The sequence below is a fragment of the Ixodes scapularis genome, unplaced genomic scaffold (assembly GCF_016920785.2).
Source record: "Ixodes scapularis isolate PalLabHiFi unplaced genomic scaffold, ASM1692078v2 PGA_scaffold0__279_contigs__length_252992795, whole genome shotgun sequence".
NCBI classification, from domain to species: Eukaryota; Metazoa; Arthropoda; class Arachnida; order Ixodida; family Ixodidae; genus Ixodes; species Ixodes scapularis.
In genome coordinates, this window is record NW_024609835.1 from 122266208 (window position 1) to 122290498 (window position 24291).

General features: G+C 44.9%; 4 protein-coding genes across 6 annotated transcripts in view; 2 read left to right on the forward strand and 2 right to left on the reverse strand.

Moving 5' to 3' along the window:
- The window catches only part of LOC120845972 (STE20-related kinase adapter protein alpha), a 44144-nt gene extending 35481 nt beyond the window's left edge, over window positions 1-8663 (reverse strand). Inside the window, exons 1-5 of one of the 3 annotated variants that reach the window (XM_040217541.3) lie at window positions 8588-8663; window positions 8134-8245; window positions 7927-8013; window positions 1678-1783; window positions 1321-1439 (exon numbers count right to left, since the gene is read on the reverse strand). In XM_040217541.3, coding sequence (XP_040073475.1) covers window positions 1321-1439; window positions 1678-1783; window positions 7927-8013; window positions 8134-8145 — 324 coding nt within the window. In that variant the 5' untranslated portion in view covers window positions 8146-8245; window positions 8588-8663. Of the gene's footprint in view, window positions 1-1320; window positions 1440-1677; window positions 1784-5047; window positions 5204-7926; window positions 8014-8133; window positions 8246-8377; window positions 8457-8587 lie in introns of those variants that run through there. The other 2 variants (XM_040217540.1, XM_040217542.3) reach the window with 2 other exon arrangements.
- A 40-nt stretch (window positions 8664-8703) lies between these two features.
- LOC120845968 (ribosome biogenesis protein WDR12 homolog) lies at window positions 8704-10541 on the forward strand. The gene has a single exon (XM_040217534.3). It carries the CDS (start codon window positions 8894-8896, stop codon window positions 10283-10285), a length of 1392 nt encoding a protein of 463 aa, XP_040073468.2. The 5' UTR covers window positions 8704-8893; the 3' UTR covers window positions 10286-10541.
- A 3343-nt stretch (window positions 10542-13884) lies between these two features.
- On the reverse strand, window positions 13885-16133 carry LOC120845970 (ribosomal RNA-processing protein 7 homolog A). Its single transcript, XM_040217535.3, has one exon. It carries the CDS (start codon window positions 16122-16124, stop codon window positions 15279-15281), a length of 846 nt encoding a protein of 281 aa, XP_040073469.1. The 5' UTR covers window positions 16125-16133; the 3' UTR covers window positions 13885-15278.
- Window positions 16134-16408: 275 nt separating this feature from the next.
- LOC8033116 (DNA repair protein XRCC1) overlaps window positions 16409-24291 on the forward strand; it is a gene marked incomplete in the record, with an annotated part of 347524 nt that continues 339641 nt past the window's right edge. The window contains 3 exon segments of the mRNA XM_042292882.1: window positions 16409-16553; window positions 22241-22438; window positions 24092-24250. Coding sequence (XP_042148816.1) covers window positions 16503-16553; window positions 22241-22438; window positions 24092-24250 — 408 coding nt within the window.

The following is a 24291-nucleotide window of genomic DNA, read 5'->3' on the forward strand; positions in this document are numbered from 1 at the left end:
ATGTCAAAGAGTGCACTATATTGGAATGGTGAGCTACTTACAAATTCTTTAATATATCGTAAAGTTCTAAGAGAATGCTTGCCCCCGAGAGATCACCCATTCTATTTTTCTGGCTAAATATCGAACATAAAAATTCCGAAACATCACCCTCCCAGAAATCGCACCAACTGCGCAATTTTCTGTACCGGCACGTCTGACAAGCAAGTTCATAGCAGGTTCCCGCGTTTTTGTCCACGACCTGCACACGCAATATCGGCTCTTATAACACGCGAGTTAATTCCGAGCGTATGTTGCACTGTGAAATGTGAATCTGCTGCGTCCGCAATCTGTAGTATCAATTTCCTTGACATAAAGTTTGTAGCAGATTCCTGCATTTTTGTCCTTGATCTGCACTCGCAATCTCAATTCCACGCAAGTTGGTCTCTCGTGTAGGTATATTGCATCGTGAAATACGACTCTGCTACATTCGTGATCTGCGGTATTTGTTCCCGTAACATACAAGTTCCTAGTGGATTTCCGCAGTTTTGTCCCCAATCTGCACGTGCAATATCGGTTCCCGTGACAGGCAAGTTTAGCGGGTTCCCATGTGTTTATTGCACCACAAAACTTGAATCTGCTGCGTCTGCAACTTGCGGCATTCGTTCCCGTGAGATACGAGTTCTCGGAGGGTTTCCGCGGCTTTTTGCGCCGTAAAACGCGAATCTGCTGCATCCGTAACCTGTGCTATCCTTTCCCGTAAAACAGGAGTTCGTAGCGAATTCCCGCGTTTTGCTGTGGTGTCCCCAAAGATAGCTCGCCCCATGCTTTTCATGACTTATTCCTTCATTTAGGGTGGTCGTTCTTTCGTAACTTTACGGTAGTCCATTATATATGAATGTATGTCATAACAAAATCTGTAATAGGCAAAGTTGGCTCGATGGCAAAGACAGGAAGACCAACCAAACTTCATAAATTAGTACGTTATAACCAAATGTCTGCAGTAACCAGATCTGTTGTAACGAGGTTATACTGTATAAGTCACTCTTTATATATTTGATGGTTGGCACGGCGAGACTGCACTGGTAAGCCTGCACATGCATATTGTGATTGTGATATATATATGCAAGTGGGAATCAGTTTCAATATTCTAGCCAACAAATTGAACGAGAAATATAACCTTCGTGCCAATTTGCGCAGTTAAGGTTCATACCACTACTTAAAAAAAAGGAACACATATGGGTCGCACCGCCATGCGAAACACACCGACACAAATTTTGTAAATAAAAGAACATGACTTGTACAACAGGAGATATGGTAATTTCTAGATTGTGAGGCCCATACCTCCACTTGTGCAATGTCCACACCTAAGGCATCCAAGTTTGTTCGTTTTACCGCAAGTCGATGGCCAGAAGGAATGTGCTTAGAAAGCGAGACAATTGCTGTACTGTTGAATCCCCTCCCTGAAAGGAGAGTGAAAGGTTCATGCTTTGGACACCATTCTAGTATAAAAACTGTACAAAACTAACACATCGTAATAGGACTGCTCTGCCGTTATTATATAAAATCAAAGAAATATAGCAAAAAACCTAAGAGCAAGGACATTTGTTTGTTGGAAGTTTTCAACACGGCTGCTAGGTCGAAAACAAGACGTGAAGGAGGTCTCTCAGCCAACGCCGAGATTGCTGAAAATGTACTCACCAATCACAGACAAGAGTTCAAAGTTGCCGACGCTAGCTTCATACTTGATCATGTCGGGATTCTTCTGCACAAGTGGAATTGCCTCAGAAAAGTTGGAGGCCTCCGACTGGGAAAAGAAGAAAGTGAGCAAGTCACAGGAAAATCGACTACAGGACTCAAGGGCACTTATTGGGTCATCAATTGATAAAAGGTAGCTCCTGAAGCTGATGGCATGGTAACCATGTTATCACTAGGCAGCAAAACTGCCCAAGATCTATGCTTGGGAACCCAGCTTATAAATTTCCATCACAAGTCACACCCTTCCAACTATGGCTTAGAAAGTCTGGGGTTTGTTTAAAACAAAATATGTTTATTCCAGTTTGATGATTGCAACAAAAGCTAAAGGTGCTAGTGAGAGGTACTGGCAGAATGGCAAAAAGTGAAAGCCAAGGAAGAGTGCAATCTGATTTACAATATGAAACATATCCTTGTTATCTAACACATTTAGGACGCACATATGTAACTGCCAGGTGCAGCATCATTAAAGCCGTGGAAGTACTAAAAGGACACAATAGGTGTCATAAAGGGACTTGTTAATTCTAGACGCCAAGTAGTCAATGTAAGAGAACAAGTGTCTAGCTTAAAGGGACCATAAAGATATTTGTCCAGTTCAGTTACCGAGTGCTAGAGGTGAATACTTCACATTCATAAAGCATACAACCAGTGGTGTAGACTTTCCATTTTCCTGGGGGGGTGGGGGTCTTGGTAAGGATCATGACCCAGAAGGGGGGGGGGGGGGGGGTGCCCCCCCGTAGTCTACGGCTATGCATACAATTGCATTTATCTTTGTTTACAGATCCCGATTTTTGAAGAAGGAGCATCTACAAGTATCATATTTCTCAATTAGCCATCTCAAATCCAAACAGGTGGCCATACCCTTTATTAAAACCGATAAAAGAACAATCTCTCAATGATGACTACTATACTTAGTTGGGCTAGACGGATTACCCATCACCGAAGCCTTATAAGTGGGCAAGGGTAAGTGGTGAATTTAATGTGCAAGTGGAAGAACAGGTAAACTGGGGGCCTCCCAGGTGAAAGCATGTGCTAGACTGACAGGAAGGTGAATGAATGAACAGAGAGAATAGATCAAGAGCTTTAGAAGCATTTTGATGCCCAACAAAATAGAAAAAACACTTCTGAGGAAACTTTTATGCAGAAACTGAGCAAAACATAAAAAAACAGTCAGCCTTTCCGCTCTGGTGAAGAAGGAAGACCAGCAAAGCTGTACTATAGTGGAAATGTAAAGATTAAGGTGCGATCGGGTAATTGCATGGTTATTTGAACGATCAAAGAATCAGACATATATATAATGATTTGGGGTTCTTATTCATTTTGTTACCACAGTGACCATGGCGTTGTGATCGCTGTGGTACACTGCCATAGGATGCACGCTGACGGCAGGCACGTTCTTTGTGACGACGAGGTGTATACACGTCCGTCCAATGGCTGGTCGTGGGCATCATAGCTTCGTTCACACACGCCAGCCCGAAGCGCTCGAGCATAAACAAAGTGAACCACTTTCCCCCCTGGCGTGCAACATCAACGTTGAAGTCACCCGTCACTACGGCAGACGTTTTGTCGCCAAGCATGACCCAGCCGAAGACGTCCATCATGAATGCTTCAATGTCTCTCCTGGGCGTCGCGGGAAAGGGGAGGGGGGAGGGGGGGGACGTACACGACGGCGACCACCGGACCATCGCGCATTTTGACGGAAAGGCTGGAAAGGTTGCTGCCATCTATGAGCGACAGTGGCAACCAGATTGGTTGTCTGGTTACCGCCGTCGCTCATAGATGTCGGTAGCTGTCCAGAGCTTTGTGTTGACATTTGTTTGGTACCGGACACGAAACTCAGGAAACTAGCCCTTAACAGTTCCGCTGTAAAAAGGGGACCCGGCCAAGTACTACTTTCAACTGTGTGCCCTTCGTGTTCGTCTCTGTGTGCACATACAGGCTTTCTCAGCATCATGCACCAACTAGCCATACAAAAAGTCTTATTAAAACCCTTCTACAACAGACTTTGAGACTGCTCGCATTACACAAAAGTTGGAATGATGACCTAATGACATAACTGCAGAAAGGTGAAGAATATTATCCGTTTCCTCTGAAGACAGCTTCTCTTTCATGGTCCCTTTAAAACAGATTTCATGTTTTTATTACAGAAGGAAGTTCGACCATACTTTTGGTTACAATCAAAGATAGGAGTTTTCTCATTCGGGGTAGTATCTCCTGAATTCTTTAAACCTTTCTTGCTGTCAGGAGGAGCGGTGCATGTATTTTATCCCTCAGCTCATGACTAACAATACGTTTCTCGTATTGTTAGTCATGGTTTCCGCTGCCTTGGCGTCATTTTGCGGTTGACAAGAAAAGTTTTGTTCTCCTGAGTGTCTGTTAACCTTGTACTGTGCACTTGTTAGATCAAATCTTGAGTTTGCGTCCATAATATGCAACTCTATTGCGATGTCACATAGCGATTTCATTGAAAATGTTCAGCATAGATTTATATGAGTTTTATGTGATAGACATATTGGCCGCAGTTGCTTTTACGGCGACAACTCTCTTTTGGAGGACCTCAATCTTTTAACTTTGCATGATAGAAGAATTGCTAGAGATATGTACTTTTTACATCCGGTTGTGTATGGTGCTATTGACTGTTCAGAGTTGTTGATGGCCTTGAGATACCGTGTGCCCTCTGGGCGATCATCCAGCTGCCGAGAAACTTGTTATCCTAACATGCGATCAATCTGTCCGATGACATGATTGCAACAAACCTATAATACCTTGTTTTTAGACGATTACATTTTTGCTCGATTTTATTACTTGAGTAACATACATTTTTCTAATGTATTCACTCTTTGGACAGTGCACTGCCACCCAGGCCTTTTGGCTGTTGGCAGGCACTTAATAAAATTATATATCTATCTATCTAACATAGACTGACAGAAGACATTGCTTTTAGCTGTTAACCACCACCTCTCTGCCCTGCACTACAAAATAAATCGGTGTAAAACCTTATTTTTGAAGTGCCTCTTTTTATTTCACACTTGAGTTGTGGAAGAATCATCTGATTGAACACACTTCGGAACAGCATGACACATTTCTAGTAAAAATAAATACAAAACATTGAGGCATAGTGAATAAGCAGTTGCATGGCCATTATGAGCCTTGCTTTCCCCTAGAGCACACTATGTATTCAATTCGCATCAGATGTCGAGAGTTTGGGGGACTGAAGACGAGCCGATTCCCAGAACCGGTGAAGGGAGACGCGTGAGGCAAAGAAAAACAGGAGGAAAGAAAAGAGAAGCAGAAAGAAGAAGAGCATGTAACTTACAAGAACTCAAAGGTGAGGGGGGACAGCAGGCCTGAATGATGCTGAAGCAAACACGAGAAGGAAAGGAACAAAAGAAAAAAGAGCTGTGGTATAAGTCTCTGCCAACATGCTGCCGCACAGAATGAAGTGGTGCCAGTAAAGCTCATGATATCAACCAGGAAAAGGTGCTGCAGACTGTCTTCGAGACAGATGGTAAAAAGCAGAGGATCATCCAATTTTGACAAAAAAGAATGATGCATATTAAGCACTACAATCAGTGAAATGTTTATACTCAAACTATTAAAGACAGCCACCATGGAACTCGGAATAACATCATGTTAGACGAGCTCTGATTACCATATTAAAGCCCTTATGTAAGTGCAGTAACCAGTTTTGCGGTGGTTTGATATGCCGTAGCTTTCCTTTCAGTACTTCTAATGTATTCAAAGACACTTTTATCCAAAGACATTGCAGCTGAAAAAAGGATTCCAAAGATCAAAGTGGCGATGCAGGCGAATTGGTTCATGATACAACTCAAACAGTGCACAAATAACAAACAAATAACAAATAATTTTGTTAAAGCAATGGTGTAGGCAAGCTGGTTGAGTATAGACATTTTAACGCTGGAGAGTGGGGACAAGGAGAACAGCAAAAACACAAAGCTCCAAACACAGCCAACGTTTATTCCACGCGTCATGACCTTATATAGATACGTACACAACGAAGAGAATCCAAAAGACCAAAAAGGAACACAACCACCCTGACAAACTTGAACAAAGTGAAACAACCTCAAAACTCGGGCCAGGTGCACAAATAACTTATTTGTGCACTGTTTCCAGTTGGATTCCAAAGAAGTTGCATTTTTTGTGCAACAGGAAGTCCATCTTGTGAATCCTATTAAGCTTGCAACTATGGAAATGTTTTTAATATCTCGACACTGAGTCCATGGTCAGGTCCATGGCCCAGCATTGTTAGATAAACTCTGCTGCGGAATTGTACTCTACAATTCCGCAAGCTTCCGTACCGCCTGGGAGAAGTCACATACTCCCCGTTAGGAGCAATTATCATTGACTACCCCCTGTCCCACTTTTGACAGCAAAATAAAGCTTTTGAAACGCCTTAGACTGCTGCATAAGGTCAAACATTAAACAAAATTAAATGAAATTGACATATTAAATTAAATCAAACCGATCTCAAGCATTCACACCTTTCCATAGCACAAACTGCATCTCTATGAATGCAACATACTTATGGCCACGGGACTGAATATATCAAATAACACTCACGGTATGTAACAAATTCTCAGATGGGAGTAATCACGTCCTATATACCTTTTCACCTCAGTAGTTACCTGACCGGTGGACAGGGGGCGCAGACAAATGCAGCGCCATAAGGTGGCTTCAATTTGGTTGGTTTCGGTTTTGGAGGGCTCGCGGCTGTGTTGGTGTGTTATGCCGTTTTTGCTTAGTTTTGCAATATAAATGTATCCCTTATGGTACAGAACCAATGATACAGAGGTAATCGGCCACCTTGAGAACTATGACATAGTTACGAGCATAAATTGTGGATGTTTTAACGAGCACCTTCATCTGATTATGTTTCTTGTTCGGACAGGTGAGGCAGCGAAATGACTGAAATGATGCCGGAGGATGGTTAGCGATGTATATGGCCATACTGGATGCACCCGCCGATACTAGTTTCTATAAAAAATAAACTAATGAAGAGACTAATGCATGGAGGTAGTGATAAAGTAGGTATACGGCCTACCTAACAATGTGCTGAATTGCAGAGAACAGACGAACTTGCAAGTTTAGTGCTCACTGGTTCTCGAGGACACCAATGTTTTGTGAAAATTGGCACAGCAGTTGGCACAATAACTTGGGGGAAAAAACATGCCGGTAGTTGTCCCCTATTGGGTCTTGTATAAAACGAATTGTGAAAACGAGTATCTAAAGCTGTAGAGTAGCTCAGTGGAAATGTGTCCGCCTCACACACAGTGGACCCGGGTTCAAACTGGAAAGCGGGCATACTGTTTTTTTGTTTTTTTTTAAACATTTGGCGATATTTACACATTTCTTTCTTGCAAATATTACTGAAAAGAAATAACCCAACAAATGTTGTGGATGAAAAGACACTGAACTAAATAGTATGGGACTCCCCTTCTGGGTGTGCAATGGGAGCAGCGGGGCTTGGGCCACCGCGAAGCGGCGTGTATGGATGGGCCAAGTTGGTTAGTATTTTTCTAATGAGGAGCCGCAGAGTGTCGCTGCAAAGCGGCGTGAACGCAGGTTGGGGGGTTACATGCTCCCCAATGATATGCGCGCCGTTCAAAACTGCTGGCATTTTTTTCCCCGGGCTATGTGCCGGCTGTACTTCCGATGTAGTTACAACGAAGGTAGTTACAAAACAAGGAGCTGAAATGTTCGTCCGTCTGCTGACAATATAAATGTTTTTGTGAGCTACTATTTATAACAATTAGTGCGCAAGTGTCATAAAAAGCAGTTCTCAAGGTATACCAGTCTCAACAGTAGCTAAAAGGCAACACAATCTTTAGCTGCTGCCCACCTTTTGTTTCCAAGCTGTGCCCAAGAATAAGTGCAAGATACAACCAGAGCGATAACTGCTTAGCGATAACCTCTCTAGATTAGACGATAATGTAACCTGCTGTCGATAGGGTCGAGACATCCGTAGGCTCGGCTCCAGCCACAAATCGGTTGTACCCACCCCTCCTCCTCATATGTAATCTGTTTCCGTGTGCCGTGTACAGTCCGTCGGGTTACAAACGCACTTCACGTATTGGTGCGGCCCACTCTGAAGCACACCATAATAAGACAAGCGCGATGATTGAGACGACTGCACCTTATTTCCCGACAGACCGACAGACGAAGAAAAAAACGTACCAAATGCTGGTAAAGTGATTCGTCATTGGTTCGGATGTCTTCTCCCGACGACACTTCGTTGCGAGAACTTCTACAGCGACACTTGAACTGGGAAAGAAGGGAAAATAAATAACAGTAACAGAAAGAACGCGAACGCTCAACTCGCGGCGTGAAGTTATATAAACAAAATAAAAAGGCGACGGAGGCTTGCCAAAAGGGATCTCTCACCAGACATGACATCGAAGTGCCTCAAAACGCGGATGGTGCCTTCGATAATGAATTCATGTGGGTTTCCAAATCCCGACGAACTGTGCGAAATTTTCGAAGGGCATCTGAATACCTAAGAGAAAAAAACAAACAAAATAAATCGCGGGTGAGGAACGGGGAATGTGAGGACGAGCGCAAGGCGTGCGCTTTTTCCCGTCGACTACGTCGCTACGCCCGGTAGCGGAGACGTAAAGCGAAAACTGACGTGCGGTCGGGTTGTAAACAGCCGTGCCTAAAAGCACAGCTCGCAGAAAGTTTCCATGCTTTCGAGTAGCCGAGTGTGGGCAGTGTGGGGGGGCTTTAAAACAGCGGCGTCAAGAGCGATGGTCGAGGAAGAGCGCAAAATTCGCAGCACGAACGCAACGAGGCGCGTTCAAACCGCTACCGGAGTTACATATAGAGAAGAATACTTAACTTTCTGCTTAGGCAACTCTTATCACTGATATAATTCGTTTCTAATTCAAATACCTACAAAACAGGAAACATTCCCCCATATCGAAATTTCAGGGTTGCTAGTTGCTTGTTGAGATTCTGCATCTCGCGTCAAGCCCGCCAGGTCTCTTCATGCACGTTACGGTATGCTTAAACATACGATAATATAATCTTACGGATGTATTTAATAAATTTGTTATGTTTCCTTGCTGTTAATGCAGCACTTGCAAGCTGGCCGCGTGCCTCGCAAACAAGCAGCTTTCATTTTGTCATTCGATTTTGAATCCACATGCTGAAATCCAATCCAGTAGCCGAAGCACGTGAAGCAAAGCGGAGACAGCGGAGACACACGGAGACACCGCATGCGGGTTTTGTAGAGTTGAGCGCGCCGGAGCCGCTGAAAATGGGAGAAACGGCTCAGATTCAAGCGAAATTCTTCACCAAAGACGAAAGGTACTCCGTGCCAGATACGCCGTTCTCTATAGCCGGCAGTACAACACCCGAGCAGCTCTCTTCACTTATCAATGCGCTGCTCAAGGAGTCCTCGGCATCGCCGGATCAAGATGAGCAGCCCGTGTTCGACTTCCTCATCAACGGGGAACTGCTCCGGCTCACGCTCGAAGAACACTTGGAGACCAAGGAGATCCCGCAGGAGACGATCGTTCACCTCGAATACCTCGAGAAATGCCCGCCGCCTTCGCCCGTCGACAGCCTGATCCACGACGACTGGGTGAGCGCGGTGCACGCTTCCGAAGCCGGCATCCTGTCCGGCTGCTACGATAACACTCTGCACATCTGGGACACCGCGACGGGGACGCGGAGGCTGACGATACCAGGCCATCTGGGACCGATCAAGTCTGTCAAATGGGTGGCGGTCGCCGAGCCGCTCTGCACCTTCGTGAGCACGTCGCACGACGAGACAGCCATGCTGTGGCAGTGGGACAGGCACACCAACGCCGTCGAATCAGTGCAGGTGTGCCGGGGTCACGCCCGCAGCGTGGACTGTGTCGACGTCAGCTGGAACGGGGCCAAGTTCGTGACGGGCTCCTTCGACCACATGCTCAAGGTCTGGTCAGCGGACCCCGACTCCACAGACACGGACCACGGGCAGGACGGCTCCGAAGAGGGAAGCCGGAAGAAGCAGAAGACGGTGGACGGCAAGGCGAAGACGCGAGTGCCCGTGCTCACCCTCGCGGGCCACCACGAGGCCATCACAGGTGTCCAGTGGACCGACGAGGCAGAGGTGGCCACCTGCTCCATGGACCACACACTCCGTATCTGGGACGTGGAACTCGGCGGCATGAAGTCTCAGCTGGCGGGCTCCAAGGCCTTCCTGGGCATCTCCTATTCCAGGCTGAACCGACAGATTGTGTCGGCCTCCTCGGACAGGCACGTTCGCCTCTGGGACCCGAGGACGAAGGATGGCACCATCGTCAAGTGTAGCTACACGTCGCATGCGGGCTGGGTGTCGGCCGTCCACTGGGCTCCCAACTCGGACCACCAGTTCATTTCGGGCTCGTACGATACGCTCATGAAGCTGTGGGATGCGAGGAGCCCCAAAGCGCCGCTCTACGACATGTCGGGACACGAAGACAAGGTCCTCGCCGTAGATTGGTCGCTGGGCAAGTACATGATCAGCGGCGGTGCCGACAACCAATTGAAAATCTTCGAGCACAAGTAACCTCATCACATGGCTCATGAGTGGGGACGACTACCTTCATAATATTCAATCTGGTCTGCTGGCATTGTGGCTCCGGCCGACAGCTGTCTTTGCTGCGAGAATAAAAGGACTCTCATGTTCGTATGCCACTTTAACAGGATGTGGCGAACCCAATTGAAGACTCTTATTCTATAAAAGAAGACATACTTTTGCAATTTAGTTTTCTGAATATGTGCGTATGTGATATAATAAAACAATGTCCGGAAGTCCATTTCAAGCTGGAGTGTTCTTTCTCCAAATAAGCAAAGCGAAATGGCCAATGCCCCAGACAACTTTCACAAATACAGAAAAGTGAATTCCACATTCCCAATTGATAATGGGTACAGGACGGGCTTGTAGAAACTGTATTGGCCAAGACTGAAAGAAAGCACCAAGCCTGGGGCATGCAAGCGCTCAAATCTTGACTTCACATGCCACTCCGCTTGTGCACTAGCTTTGACAACGCTATCTATCGCACCATCTTGGCTAAAACCGTTCCTAGCATGCCACCTCACCATTGGCTGATGGTATCCTTCCAAATCTGCTTTTCCAGTTATACATCCTAGATGAACTTCACGGTGCCAGAAACCACCCAAGGGAAAGTGGCTAGAGGCTGTCATGGCGACATAGTCAAGATGCAAAAAAGGAAGTTTGGCGCAATTCTGGTGTAAGTGCAGGCGCAAGCCTGCAGCTCTGATAAGTGCTTAGGCCTCATATAACCACAGTGGAAGCACTGCCGCCTTATGCTCATTGCTGCTGGAGAAGGTTCAGCAATGCATGTAGATGGGTTATTCTCAAATGCAGCACAAAACACACATGGCCAAGTATTGTCTGTGTGCCATTGCACTGCTCTCTTTGTGTCAAGAACATATTAAAATGACGACGCAAATGTGTCGTCGCAGTTGAGCGATTGATGCACGATTCAATGAATGAAAGAAATGAAAAAAATTGCTACTTCTGCACATTTTGGTCTATCTTTTTGTTATAAAAAGAATAAGCCTGCAGCTCTTTAAGAAAAACGCTAAAAAGGAAAAATATATTTTAAAAAAACCTAAAAAGATTACAAATATTACAAAATAAAATTTTTCACAAAGAAAGATATTTTTTTATAAAATTATTTACAGTTTTAGACTTGTTTTAGTTTATAGCTTTCAAACGTGCTTGCCATAGCTGTGCCCCTTAGTCTGCGATGTCAATCCGACTCCTAACAATTGAAACCGAATGCAGCAATTACGAACAGTGCAAAGTTATTTGGTGTTGTGGCACATTCCACAATTAATAATAAAATACTAATTATTTAGAAAAAAAAAACAAAAAAACTAACGATTTTAAACAAAATTAATGCATATGTGACAATCTGCTCCCCATACAGGGCATATCGTTGATCATGCCCACTCATAACCACAAGCTATCAGTTGGTGTTGTCTATCCCATTTTTCTTTAAAACGCCATGTCTAGAGCACTAACAACTCTTGCAGGGCATTGAAGTGCCATCCGAAGGTGTTAAACAAAAGTTTCTGTTATTCTTCCAAGTGTTCCCTTAGTCATTCACCACGAATTTATCATAAAGTTAGAGCGAGGCAGACACCACAAGAGCGAGCAGCATGCTTTCCTGCCTATGTTTATGCCTGCGCCGTAAGCAGGCGTGGATGCAGTTGCTTGCAGTGGGGGGCTCTGTAAATCAAATGTATAAGAAAACATGCCTCCCCCCCCCCCCCCCCCCTTCGTCTTTCTCCACCCCAAATTTTTACACATGCGAAATTCAAAAAACACCTTGACTTCCCCTCTAAATCCGCCACTGGCCATAACTAATTTCAGGTATGAATAAAATGAGAACAGCGAAGCGTGTGGCCTATAATACATGCTGCACAACTTAGAGGCAACTAAAAACTGATAAAACTGCAAAGTGTAGAGAAGGGCTACGAGTGTTTGCACATTGGTGCAGGAGCGCACCCTCGCAGCCCCCTTTCCAGCCCCATAGTTCTACCAGTTTCTAGTTGCCTCCAGGTAGAACAGCACGCATCAAAGGCGACGTGCTCCGCTGTTCACATTTCATGTGTACTTGAGGGGACATGCACGCAGCATGTTGTCGCAAGTTACAATTATGTAATTTATGATAAATTCAAGTTTGGATTTCATGTTCTTTCGTGGCAACAGCCGCTATATTAAGTGGAGCAGCTAAAAAAAAAAAAAAAAACATTTGTCCAAAATGCATGATATTGAATCTGTATATTCAATAGAAAACGAAGACTGCTAGGCCGATTCAACACAGAAAATTAAAAAAAACGTAGTGTCTAGAGTACCGTCCGACGACACTCTTGCAGAGCGTTCAAGTGCTGTCCAACGGTACTCCACTCACGCGTTTTAGTGCCGTTCGAAAGTCTCATACAGAACAAGTTCTAAAAACGATTCTTTCGAAGCGGAGTGTAGCATCTCACAGCAAGCGATCCCGGGTTCGAACCCCCGAGCGAGCATACTTTTTTGTTTTTGTTTTCTCTAACATTTTATTTTGCCGACACATTTGGCAATATTTACATTTATTTTTTTACGATTCACACAGGAAAAAACGAATGTTGTTGCCGAAATTTCGCTAAACGAAATGGTATGGGACTTCGTTTCCGGAGGCACATGGGGCACCGCGGGGTTTGGTTTGCTGGCTGGACGCCGCGAAGCGGCGTGTATGACGGGGCCCAATGAGTCAATAGTTTTGTAATTAGCAGCCGGATACTGTCGCCGTGAACGCAGGCAGGGGGTGTGTTAATGAGCTCCCCACTAATACACACGCTGTCCGACTCTCTTTCGAACGGCACTTGTAGGCGCGATTGGAGTGCCGTCAGACGGCACTGTAGACACAGCCTAGAAAAAAAGGGTATACTCATTTCGGTCGAATTATTTTGATAGCATGCTGTCATTTGCTAACAGATGGCATTCAGAACGCTCGGTAAGAGCATCGTCGGATGCAGTGGCCCAGGCAGAAAGGGAGTTTCGGGGTCGAACCTCTCTCTCTTCCCCTCCCCCTCTCCCCCCCTTCGCCCTTCTCTTCACGGAAAACTCAATAGCAAATAAAACTTTAGTTGGGGCTAGTTGGTTTTTATCGATTAAAAGGCACAAACAAACAGGACGAAAAAAGACACAGGTACGACACGGACAGGCGCCAACTTCCAGCTGATTTATTGAAACATGAATCATCGTCAAACTCGATCCCAATTGCCTAAACACAAGCAACGGATAAAAACTCTTAACGCTCATTACATGCATCCCTCAAGAAACACAATTTCTTTGGTTAACATTTGTTTAACAGATAAAGAGATGGCATGCTTACAAAAGAGTGGCATTTGTATTGGTTCTTCTGCGGCACCTGTTTTGTGTGACATTTATCTTTCTGCCATGGACAAGCGCATATTGGGGGCTCTTGACGAGATAAATGTGGTCAAGATCTTCTGCTATGTGGATGATTTTCTCGTTATTTTGGGGAAATGTACAGCGAATTGTATGGAACATGATGTGGCAGAAATTGTTAATTTGTTTAGGTCACTGTCCGGCGGACTGAACTTCACTTGGGAATGATGGCAGTATTCAGTTTCTAAATTTACAGCGTTTTATTAAGGATCATTTGTGCTGGAGTTATAATCCACGAACTAAGAAAGGCCTCCTTTCTTTCAGCAGTGCCCACTCAAAGCTTGTAAAACGGGGAATTGCATCCACCTGCCTTCACGCAGCCATTACAAAAAGCTGCCAGCATAGACTGCCACTCAGCTTTTATCAGCAGGTTGCACGCATGACGAGGGCCGGTTACCCGAAGAGCTTAGTGACAAGTGTGTGTGAAAGGCTCCTACAGAAAATTAAACGAGAGGGTGTTGACAAATGTCGTGAAAAGACAGACAAGATGCCAGTGCAGGTGATAGCATACTTGCACAAAGTGCCCCACAATTTAAAAAAGATAACTGTTAGACACAGGGTTAACGTAGTCTTCTCAGCCCCGTGCAAGCTTTCAAAGATATGCTCCGCGATGACAAAATGAAAGTTTGTAGTGTGCTAAAGAAAACATGTAACAAGACACACCGAACGCGTGACTAAGATGGTTTATGAGATTCCTTTTAGTTGCGGCCAAGTTTACATCGGTCAGGCTGGCCAATGCTTTAATGAAAGAGTACGCAAACACAAGCTTGCCGTACGCAATAATTCAGGTGGCCATCTTGCGGAGCACTGCAAACGATGTGGGTGTGAACCTTTGTTAGAGCGCACAAGGTTTATCAAGAAAGGGAATAAGAAGATGGAAAGAGAACTAATCGAAGCTTCCTGTATACACAAAGCGGCTGACAGATGCGTAAGCATGCCATCTCTTTATCTGTTAACGAAAGAAATTGTGCTTCTTAAGGAATGCATGAAATGAGCGATAAGAATTTTTATCAGTTGCATGTGTTCAGGCGATTGGGACTGAGTTTGACGATAATTTGTGTTTCAATAAATCAGCTGGAAGTTGGCGCCTGTCCGTGTCGTACCTGTGCCTTTTTTCGTCCTGTTTGTTTGCGCCTTTTAACCTTTTAATCTATAACTAACCCCTCCCCCCAAAATAAAGTTATGGCTACAGCACTCGTCAGATGGCTCTCCCGATACTGCGTTTTTGAATACCTGTCTATGCTTAACGTTCCTGCCTTCGTGGGTCTCGGAAGCTCAATGAAACTTCCTACAGTCGGCAACAGAATGAGGCAAGGTGTGTCTCTGGAACCCCTGCCTTTGGCACACGCTTGAGGTGCAGACGACGACGAAGCGCTGTCGAAAGTACGAAGCTCGCGCTGGAGGCGGGAGAACTGGACCTCTTCCCTGTCATTCTCACCCTGCCAGTGACAAGGCTTCATTTCTAGGGCAACCAGCAGCGTGACATTTACTGGACAACGAGCACGTGTATAACGAGTTTCATAATGCACAAGCGCGCTTAGCTCCAGAATGAATCTTTCAACGAAACGGTGCGACGTCACGTCGGCCTGAAGCGCCTGGCAGCTTTCATGAGCGAGATTCGGCGCTTGTCCTCTTCGAACTTCTTCCGGAGCTGCGCGATGTGCTCCATCTTCGACTCCCGTATCTGGAACGAGTAGAAGTTGAGCAGCTCCTTCTGCGAACGTTTCTTCTTCTCCGCGGCGCTGATCTTTCGGTTCACGGCGTCCGTCCTCGGAATGACGGGCCGCTTGCCGTACTTGGTGACGGTGATCCAGCCTTCCTCGTCCGGAACGCCGTCCATCTGCTTCGCCCGTGCTTTCTCCGCTTCCAGCCTCTTGTCGTAGGCGGCTATGAACACGTCCACTTCTTTTTGGAGCGCCTCGGTGTCGACGAACCGAGACTTGTACTCGTTGCACCACTTGGCGAGGCCAACCGAAGCGGCGGGACTGCCTTCGGGGAAGAGCACACGTGGTTCGGTGACGGACAGGGCCAGCGCGCGCTTCACGGAGTTCTCCTTGAGGAACACGACGTAGGCGACCATGAATCCTGTTACGGGAGAGGCGTTCGGGAAGAAGGTCGTCGTACCGACGTCCGGTTTTGCAGCGGCCGACGGCGTTTTCTGGATCCAGACTTTGACCACTTTGCCGCAGTCACCGAAGACGCGCTTCAAGCACTCCTCGGTGCAGTACGGTGGCACGTTCACGACAAAGAGGGTCCTGCTAGGGGGCTTGAGGTCGTCTTTTTCCCTTACGTTGTGTTCTTTGAAGAATAGTGTGTGCGAAGAACGCGTTTCACTCGAAAACGTCACTGGAAGTGTTTGAAAACCTCCCATCCTGGAAGTCGCCATGTTTGCACAGCAAATAAGAACGGGTGGATGGAGCATACAAGCTCTCTCTACAAGATGGATAATTAAAATACCTCGAACTCGGTTTAGAGGTAGGCGGAATATCGCGGCGCCTAGCAAGTAAGCTGATAGCTTATTTATTTGAAATAGTCACGTTATATTCATTTAAATTATTTTTTTTTCATAAAATTAACACAAAAAATAACAAAAAGGTAACCAATGCACTTAAGGTCAGCAGAGTTGAACGTCACATAAAGAATTTCTGCAGTTTTTGGCCAATCGGAGTCAGAACCTTCGGCCCTCAAGCGTCTAGCGTGGAATAAACGAACTGATTCGTGTTGTTTTGCGCCGCAAACATGCGGGAAGCTTGAAATCGTACGTTCAAGTATTTGCGATAAGTTTCTTAGCCTCTTCAATATGCCGGTTATCAAATTACAACACGTCGTGTCCTTCAGCAGCGAAGACAAGGTATGATCCACGAGGATGCACTGAATCATGCACACATGCCAGGTGTACACACCTTGTTTTGCTGCATACCCCTGCATCAAATCAATTTTCGTCATCCCATGATCAGGGCATTTCAAACAGTGTTTTCGATCAATAACATGCCTGTAGATGGATAATGCGGAGCGCAAGTTTGGCTGCTTCTCGCGCAGGGGTTGCGATGACATAAGAACGTCGAGCTGTGATTGGCTCTGATTGGAGAAATAGTAAGGTTAAAAAAAGCGCGGTGTCTAGCGTTACGTCCGACGGAACCCGAAATAAAAATTAAAGTTATGTCCGACGTAACTTTACCACAAGGTTTCGAGTTACGTCCGACGGAAACCAATGTGAAAATTAAAGTTACGTCCGCCGGACCCGCTGCCTGATTCGACCTGGATGAGTTTCGTACCGGCGTAGGTCGTCGTACCGGTACGTGTTCGTGTTATTACTACATGCGTTCGTGTAATTACATACGAGCAACACGATTTTTCTACATCACGGCACATATAGGGGCTTTAGAGGGTTTAGACGAGACGATGGGCCCTCAATCTGTCGTACAAAGCAACAACCGAACACTGATATCTCAGGGTCTCAGGCTCGCAGCATGCGTGCTGCGGTTTCCATTTGGTTAATGTTTTTTTTTTCCTTTTGTGTGTCACATCTAGGAAGAAGGGGTTTCCTATCGCAAAACAAACGGTCGGAAAAATAAGTCCATCTTAAAGGAGAAAAAAATCGTAAGGAGGGGAAAAGTTGAGAAAGAAAAAAAAAAAAGCGTATGTGACAAGTATCGAACTCGCCCGGTCGAAGCAGTTTCTACATACAAGGAACAGATTCCAACCCTTTCAACGAACCCGGAGCAGTGACGTATGCAGAGGGGGGTTCGGATGGTCGAAACCCCCCCTTCCCCCCCTCTGCCTATTGGGTTACGTCGGACGTAACTCAAAACCTTGAGGTAAAGGTACGTCGGACGTAACTTTAATTTTTATTTCGGTTACCGTTGGACGTAACTTTGCTCTTTGTTTCAAGTTCCGTCGGACGTAATTTTAACTTTTATTTGGAGTTCCGTTGGACGTAACTTTAATCTTCTAATTGGGTTACGTCGGACGTAACTCAAAACCTTGAGGTAAAGTTACGTCGGACATGACTTTAATTTTTATTTCACGTTCCGTCGGACGTAACGCTAGACACTGTGTAAAAAAAGTTTTTGAGGCAAAGGAGACGGGAGGAGGAAGCAGACGGAATGCTGGAGAGGAGAGGAGGAAACCTCCTCCTTTCTTCATCATTCCGTCTTCTTCCTCCTCCCCAGCCAGAAAAGTTTTCTTAACCTGTAACTGACTATTCGCAACTCCAGCCTGCCGCTCGCCCTCTCGCGAACGGAGAACCAAAGGAGTGGGGATGGCAGCGGCGGTGGCGGCGTGGAAACGGTGGCAGGGATTGTCGGCCTTGATGCGTAAAGCCGTTTTAACGATAATAGTGAGCGTGTTAAAATAGGAATTCTTGTGCTCTGCCTTGCAACAGCGCTGTACAAAGGACCGGGATGTCTAATTTCATTAGGGACTTTTTGTATATCGCATACTTGCGAATCTTGAACATGACATCGGCGCCTTTTTGCATTTTGTCAGGAAAGAGTATTAGTGGGCACACAATTTTACCCCTTATATTAAAGCCCTAAATGAGCTCTTTCTATAACAATGATATCTTTAATGACAACCGAAAAGATGACAACCGAAAAGATGACAACCGAAAAACAGAAAATTGGCGATCGCTTGTTTGCGCTAACAGTGCCGCGCTCCGTACATGGCCATCAGCTCAATCTGTGCTCATCGTTACAGCAAACGCTCCCGCTAAAAATATAGAGCTCTAGCGTACGGTCCACGAAAAGTCTATTCTTTGCCTTAAGTAGGAGAAAACTCGTCGTGCAATGGTATGTCGAGCAATACAGATCGGGAATCGGTTCGTGTTTTAAGCCCGTTACAAGGAACATGACCATTTATTCCAAGCACTTTCAAAAGACAGAATATGCACGCATACTTGCTTTCAGGTAACTACAAAGCAAATAAAGAAATGCTCGAATCATTTTAAGTGCGTCTGTGTGAGCCAGCCGGTCGTGATCACAGCTTAGAGGGGGCAGTTTTGACGAGAGAGGCTGCAAGGTTGCAAATGACACGGTACAAAGAAATGTATGATATATATAAAATGTTTATTTTTGATAGAGCAATAAATAAAACCACTAAACACGCCGATTATGCTTATATGCAGTTTTAGCATAGCGTTATTGCAGGCTACCGTTGGCTACCGTGAGCACTGCAACGCTCCTGGTACTCCTGGCACGCGCTGAAAATTATGCTTCAGAGGCGCAGTGCGAGCTTCCGGTTGTAATGCTGCAGTGCACGGTAGCCTGTGGTAACAAACTTCTTATCAATAACCAGAGAGCAGTTTGATCCCGTGTTGCCATACCCTAAAACCGAGACGGTGAGCAGCGAGTTGCGAGCCTGTCACACGAAGACATCTATACCGTGAACGCTGCTTTTCCGCGTGCGGCTCACTTTTTAGAGCACTAATGGCCAGGCAAAGCGCAAACATGATATCTTCATCCCACTCAAAAATATTCTGCCACGAACAGTGACCTGGCCGGTGCCTAAAGCACGCTCGCCCTTTACCAAGCTTCGCAAGTTGAGGTTTCTGTAACTTTTAAAGATCAGCATGCTCGTTTTCCTCAAACGCATCAACATATCCGTCACCTGTAATATGATCTCTCTCTAAGCGCTTCGCATTTGTTGACAAATAAATCACTTTTAGCGCGCTGACCAGCGTCAGCAAGCAGGCGCACGGGAAATCCTGGCGAATCTATTCCCGTCTCTTCCGCCATCTTGGAACTACCGCCCCACCTTTTTATAGGGTGTTGGAGTTGCAAATAGCTGCCTTAAGTCTACCCATTTTCCTTCCAGTCGATCCAATTGGAGCTCGGCGTTTTGACAGCACCACAACCCATGCAAATGAAGCAGACGAATTTTTACTCCGCATATGCAATTTGCCTGAATAAACACGCTGCACTGATCCGTTTTTTTTAAAATGTTTGTGAATTTAGCTGAAGCGAACATTGCGTTAGTGTTTGTTAATATCGTGTTTCATCTGACAAATGTTGAATTGGGATGACATACATGTGACCAAAAATTCAGCAGGTGGGGAACATAACTGGACTGCAATTATTTTGTTTTGCATTTGTGTCGCTTCAGTGGGACTGTGTGAGAAATTGCACAAACTCTTTCATTCCCCGACCTGGTATCAACAACTAACAAGTGCTTAAGGGCACAGGGTAAGGTAAAATTGAAAAAAAAAAACGAGTTTAGTTTTTTTCGCAATTTGAAAAGTTTAGTTCTTTCTGCACATTTTCCATTGTCCCAGTGTTTTTAGAAAGCTATATTTCGGGCTGAAAATCACTTCTTCCGAAAGCAAGTAGCAGGTGACCACGCCTTCTTTTGGGATACACTGCCTGTTTATCGATGAATTCTCTAACAAAACAAAATCAACACAAGACCTAAAAGCTTGTCCAGTAACAGATAATCTCAAAAATTATTTCGCAACTACTGCATAGCTTTTTTTCAACCAAGACAATCACGAGACGCTGTGCACGTTTTTCCCAGGTGTGTACCGTGTGTACATTCAAGCGTATGTGTTTTTGTAACGACAAAATGGCGCCATTGGATGCTGTTCCTTTATTCAATGGTGGCAGCATTGCACAAGCCAATGTTTTCAAGTTTTGTGGATGGAATCCTGTGTGGAAAACCATCAAGTGGCTGAGGGAAGTTGACGTCACTCTAATATACTTTACGGACCAAGCGACATGGCAGGTCACAAAAGAGGCCCGGCAAGCAAGACGATAAGCCTAAAGGCGAACACATGACTTTAGCAATGCCTTTCAAGCTGGCGGCTATTGAAAAAATGACTCTGAAGCTGTTGGTGCCAATAGAAATTCGTTATTCACCAGTTTTTTTACTTTAAACTCAATTATCTCAAAACAGTGTTTTTCAGTACATAGGTACCATTTTTTCCTTAGCCTGACATTATAGGGGGTTGATTTTTTATTCCTACCACATACATGTGTGTTCAAAAATACTGAACTAAAATTAAAAATTTGCACCTAGCAGTTCTTGAGTTACAAAATTTTTAATAGATGGAAAAAACTAAAATTTCAGTACTAGAATAAAAAAATATGAAAAAAAAAACTTATTTTAGATTGGTTTAAATAATTCTAGTTCAGTGGATAAAACACAATATTTCGAACAAAATTATATATACATGACAGGAGTACTCCTAATAGTCACCGAGAAAAATGTTCCTCAACATGGCCTCAAATGCATGGGGAGTATAGGACTTACCCTGTGCCCTTAAAAATATCCCGAACGTCTTCAGTGCAGAGCGCAAGTTTGTCTGCTTTCTGCGCAGGTGTTGCAGTGATGTCAGAAGACAGAGTTCTGATTGGCTCTGATTGGAGAGATAGTGGGTAGACCTCAATACTAGCTTTCTTGAGGTCTATGCACTTTCCTTCCAATCTAGCCAATCAGAGCTCGGCGTTCTGACGTCGCCACAACCGCTATGCAAGGAGCAGACATATTTCCTCTCCGCATACGTCGTATTTATTCACAATGTATTGGCTGGTATGTGTTACCCCCCCACGTCCTATGTTTGTATGACTATTTATTTTATAATGAAAAAATTATGTATGATGTGCCGAGTAGGAGTCGTACATGGACCTCTGATGTGATGGAGTAACTGCACTGCCGGAATGTGACTCTGACCGGTGTGTTTACTGTCCTTCGTGCCCATACACCAAAAGTGATCCCTAAGTTGCAACAAAGCACATCGCAGAAGCTGGCTTGTCATGCTGCAATGTTGTGATCCTGACGGTTGGTGCTGGAGCACCCGGCAAAAAGTATGAGCTAATGCAAGTAATCCTGTCGTCGTGGCATCCCAACTGCTGGCTGCCGAAGCTTATGTGGACTGCCAAGCTGGAGACTGACCTGCAGCAGAACAGTCATCCGCATCATCCATCACCACTATTGCGACACCACCAGGATCGCGGCTGGCAACAGCACGGCAATTTGATGATGTCATCAGGTGGAAATATAGGTTGTGATATTAATGCAGTTATTGAAAATGTGCCGCAAGCTGGACAAGACTAACAATAGTAACCCCTGGAGATGGAGAACGCGGAGTACAAAGGACAAACACAATTCTCCAAACACAGCCAGGTGACTGGTGCTTGACTGAAAAAATCCGCCTGGTCCTGGTATCGAACCAGGGACCTCTTCATTTCCAGTAGAGTGCTCTACCAGCTGAGCTAACCAGGAGTTTGCTCTATTGACATCTAACTACTGGTTAGCTCAGTTGGTAGAGTGCTCCACTAGAAATGGAGAGGCCCCTGGTTCCTACACCAGGACCAGGTGGATTTTTTCAGTCACACACCAGTCACCTTGCTGTATTTGGAGATTTGTGTTTGTCCTTTGTCCCTCTTGTTCCCCCTCTCCAGGGAATATTATTGTTATTTCTTGAAATCTAGGGACCACTTATTAGGACGCTATAAACAGATCAGTCAGAGACAAGTTCCAGGCCTCGTAAAGAAACCTAGGAGCCAAGGAACGAGTCACCAATAGTGGCAATCACTTGTGCAGGTTCACAAGGCCGAAAACCTCCTCAAGTCGGAGAGGTACAGAAAGTGGAAGTGTGCGACAGCTGGAGAGAAGCAAGCGTCGGTCATTCTGCAACTGGAGAAGGCTTCCGTGATTTCCTCCATCGACATTGGAAATGAGAGCTCTGCTTTTATCGAAGTGTTGGTGGCAAGGTCGTCGGATGCTGCGCCGGAATTTCAGGTGAGGCGATGGCTGTTTTGCTGGGTATCAATGCTTGTTTAAATGCAGGATTGAAATGGTTTAGATTAGTAAGTTATTTGTATCAAGGATCAATACTATACTCGTTTTCACCTCAAGAAATAAGTGTGTTTTACGCATTGTTTATACGCCGCGCAAAGTAGTTCTTGCAAGTCTTGGTTGTTCGAGTAAGAAACAACTCTCATGGCGTTTGAAATGTGTACGTGTTGATGAGATAACATCTGTCCAATCCTAAATGTACCTACATATATCTTAATTCTCTACGTAAAGGGGGAAATTAGTAATGCTCTGCAAAAAGCCAGACTTTTTTTGCTATGGTTTTTGAGGTGAAAATGAGTATGGTAGTTGTTAATGACAAATCTCGTACAAATTTAACAAATCCCAGGCAAATATAAGCTGTTAATGTTATGAGCAGGGGCGTGCATAGGTATTTCCAGAGGGGGGGGGGGGGGGTCAGCATATATATATATATTTGAGAACTCCCCCCCCCCCATTACTCATTTCCCCACCCTAAATTTTTACACATGCATAATTCAAAAGGGGGTTTAGGACATCCGAACCCCCCATCTGAATCTGCCTCTGGTTATGAGGGCAAACCAATTCAAAGAATTGCTGCTGAAATTTTGAAATAAATGAAAATATTTTCTGTAATGTTGAGTCTAGCCATCCATTGCCCTTGAAGGAGCTCAGGGAACGTTTTTTTGTGAAGCTGCACATTGGCTTTCAGCTAGGGTCATGTTACATGATATAATTGCACTCACTGAGCATCTTAGCATGCTGTTTTCATCGATGCAGATACTCTCTTCTTTTTTTCCTCTCAACTGTTCTTCATCCCTTATGAACTGAAGGGTTGTGCACAATGTGTGCGTCTTGCACATGCAGGAAAAAGAAAATGAGGGGGGGCATGAACTCTATATAATATGAAACTTTCCTTGATTGCATTACATGCTGTACCCTCGGCTCAGTGAGTCCCCCTAATAGGAAGTGTTTAGTCCGTTTGTACTCTTACATTAAACATTAACTTGTCCACAAATATATGTGCCAATGCCACCAAAGACAAGCCGATACACACAGATTTAATGTGGGTTAAGTTGCATTAATTTGCTCTTTCTTTGTTTGGTTTATGTTATTATACAGGTTATTTTTTTTTTTTTTGTATTATGAAAATGTGTGGGGTACTTTTCCTCAAGGCTTACTGTTTTCTGCTATGAGTGTCAATTCTTGTGAATACATATAGCAATTTTTAGGTGTGCATTTTCCTAAGTTTAGTTAGAAAACGTCTGTGGGAAGTTAGTGCACCTTAAGCTGTGCCTTGTGTCTTCATTGTAGACTAGTGTTTTAGCCTGTGCAGTAGGACTGCCGACCTAGGCTCTTTAACATGAGTCACATAGTAGTGATTACATGAACACATGCCGGCACAATATTCGTTCAGATCGAAATGGGCAGGAGTGAGGATTGATTCCTAGGTTCCGCAGCGTAAGCTTTTGCTACATCTGCTCCGAACTGTGACATGCTAATACACTCGTCCACTGAGTTAGAATGGCTTTGTTGAAGATGATGCCAAGTATGTAACGTCCAGTTGCTATTTTTCCCAGTCGTAACTTGTATTTTATTTCCCACACTTTGCGCCTTCAGGTGCTTCTCGTGGCTTCCTCCTTCATGAGTCCCATGGATGCTCGCCAGGGCACCAATTTGAACCGTGTGCGTATGTTCAGCACTGACAAACTTTCCCAGACGTTTGCGAAAGAGAAATGGGACCGTATCAAGGTCGTCTGCACTCAGCCTTTTAACAAGGTAACAATAGATGCATTTCTTTTTTTTTTTGCACTTGCACA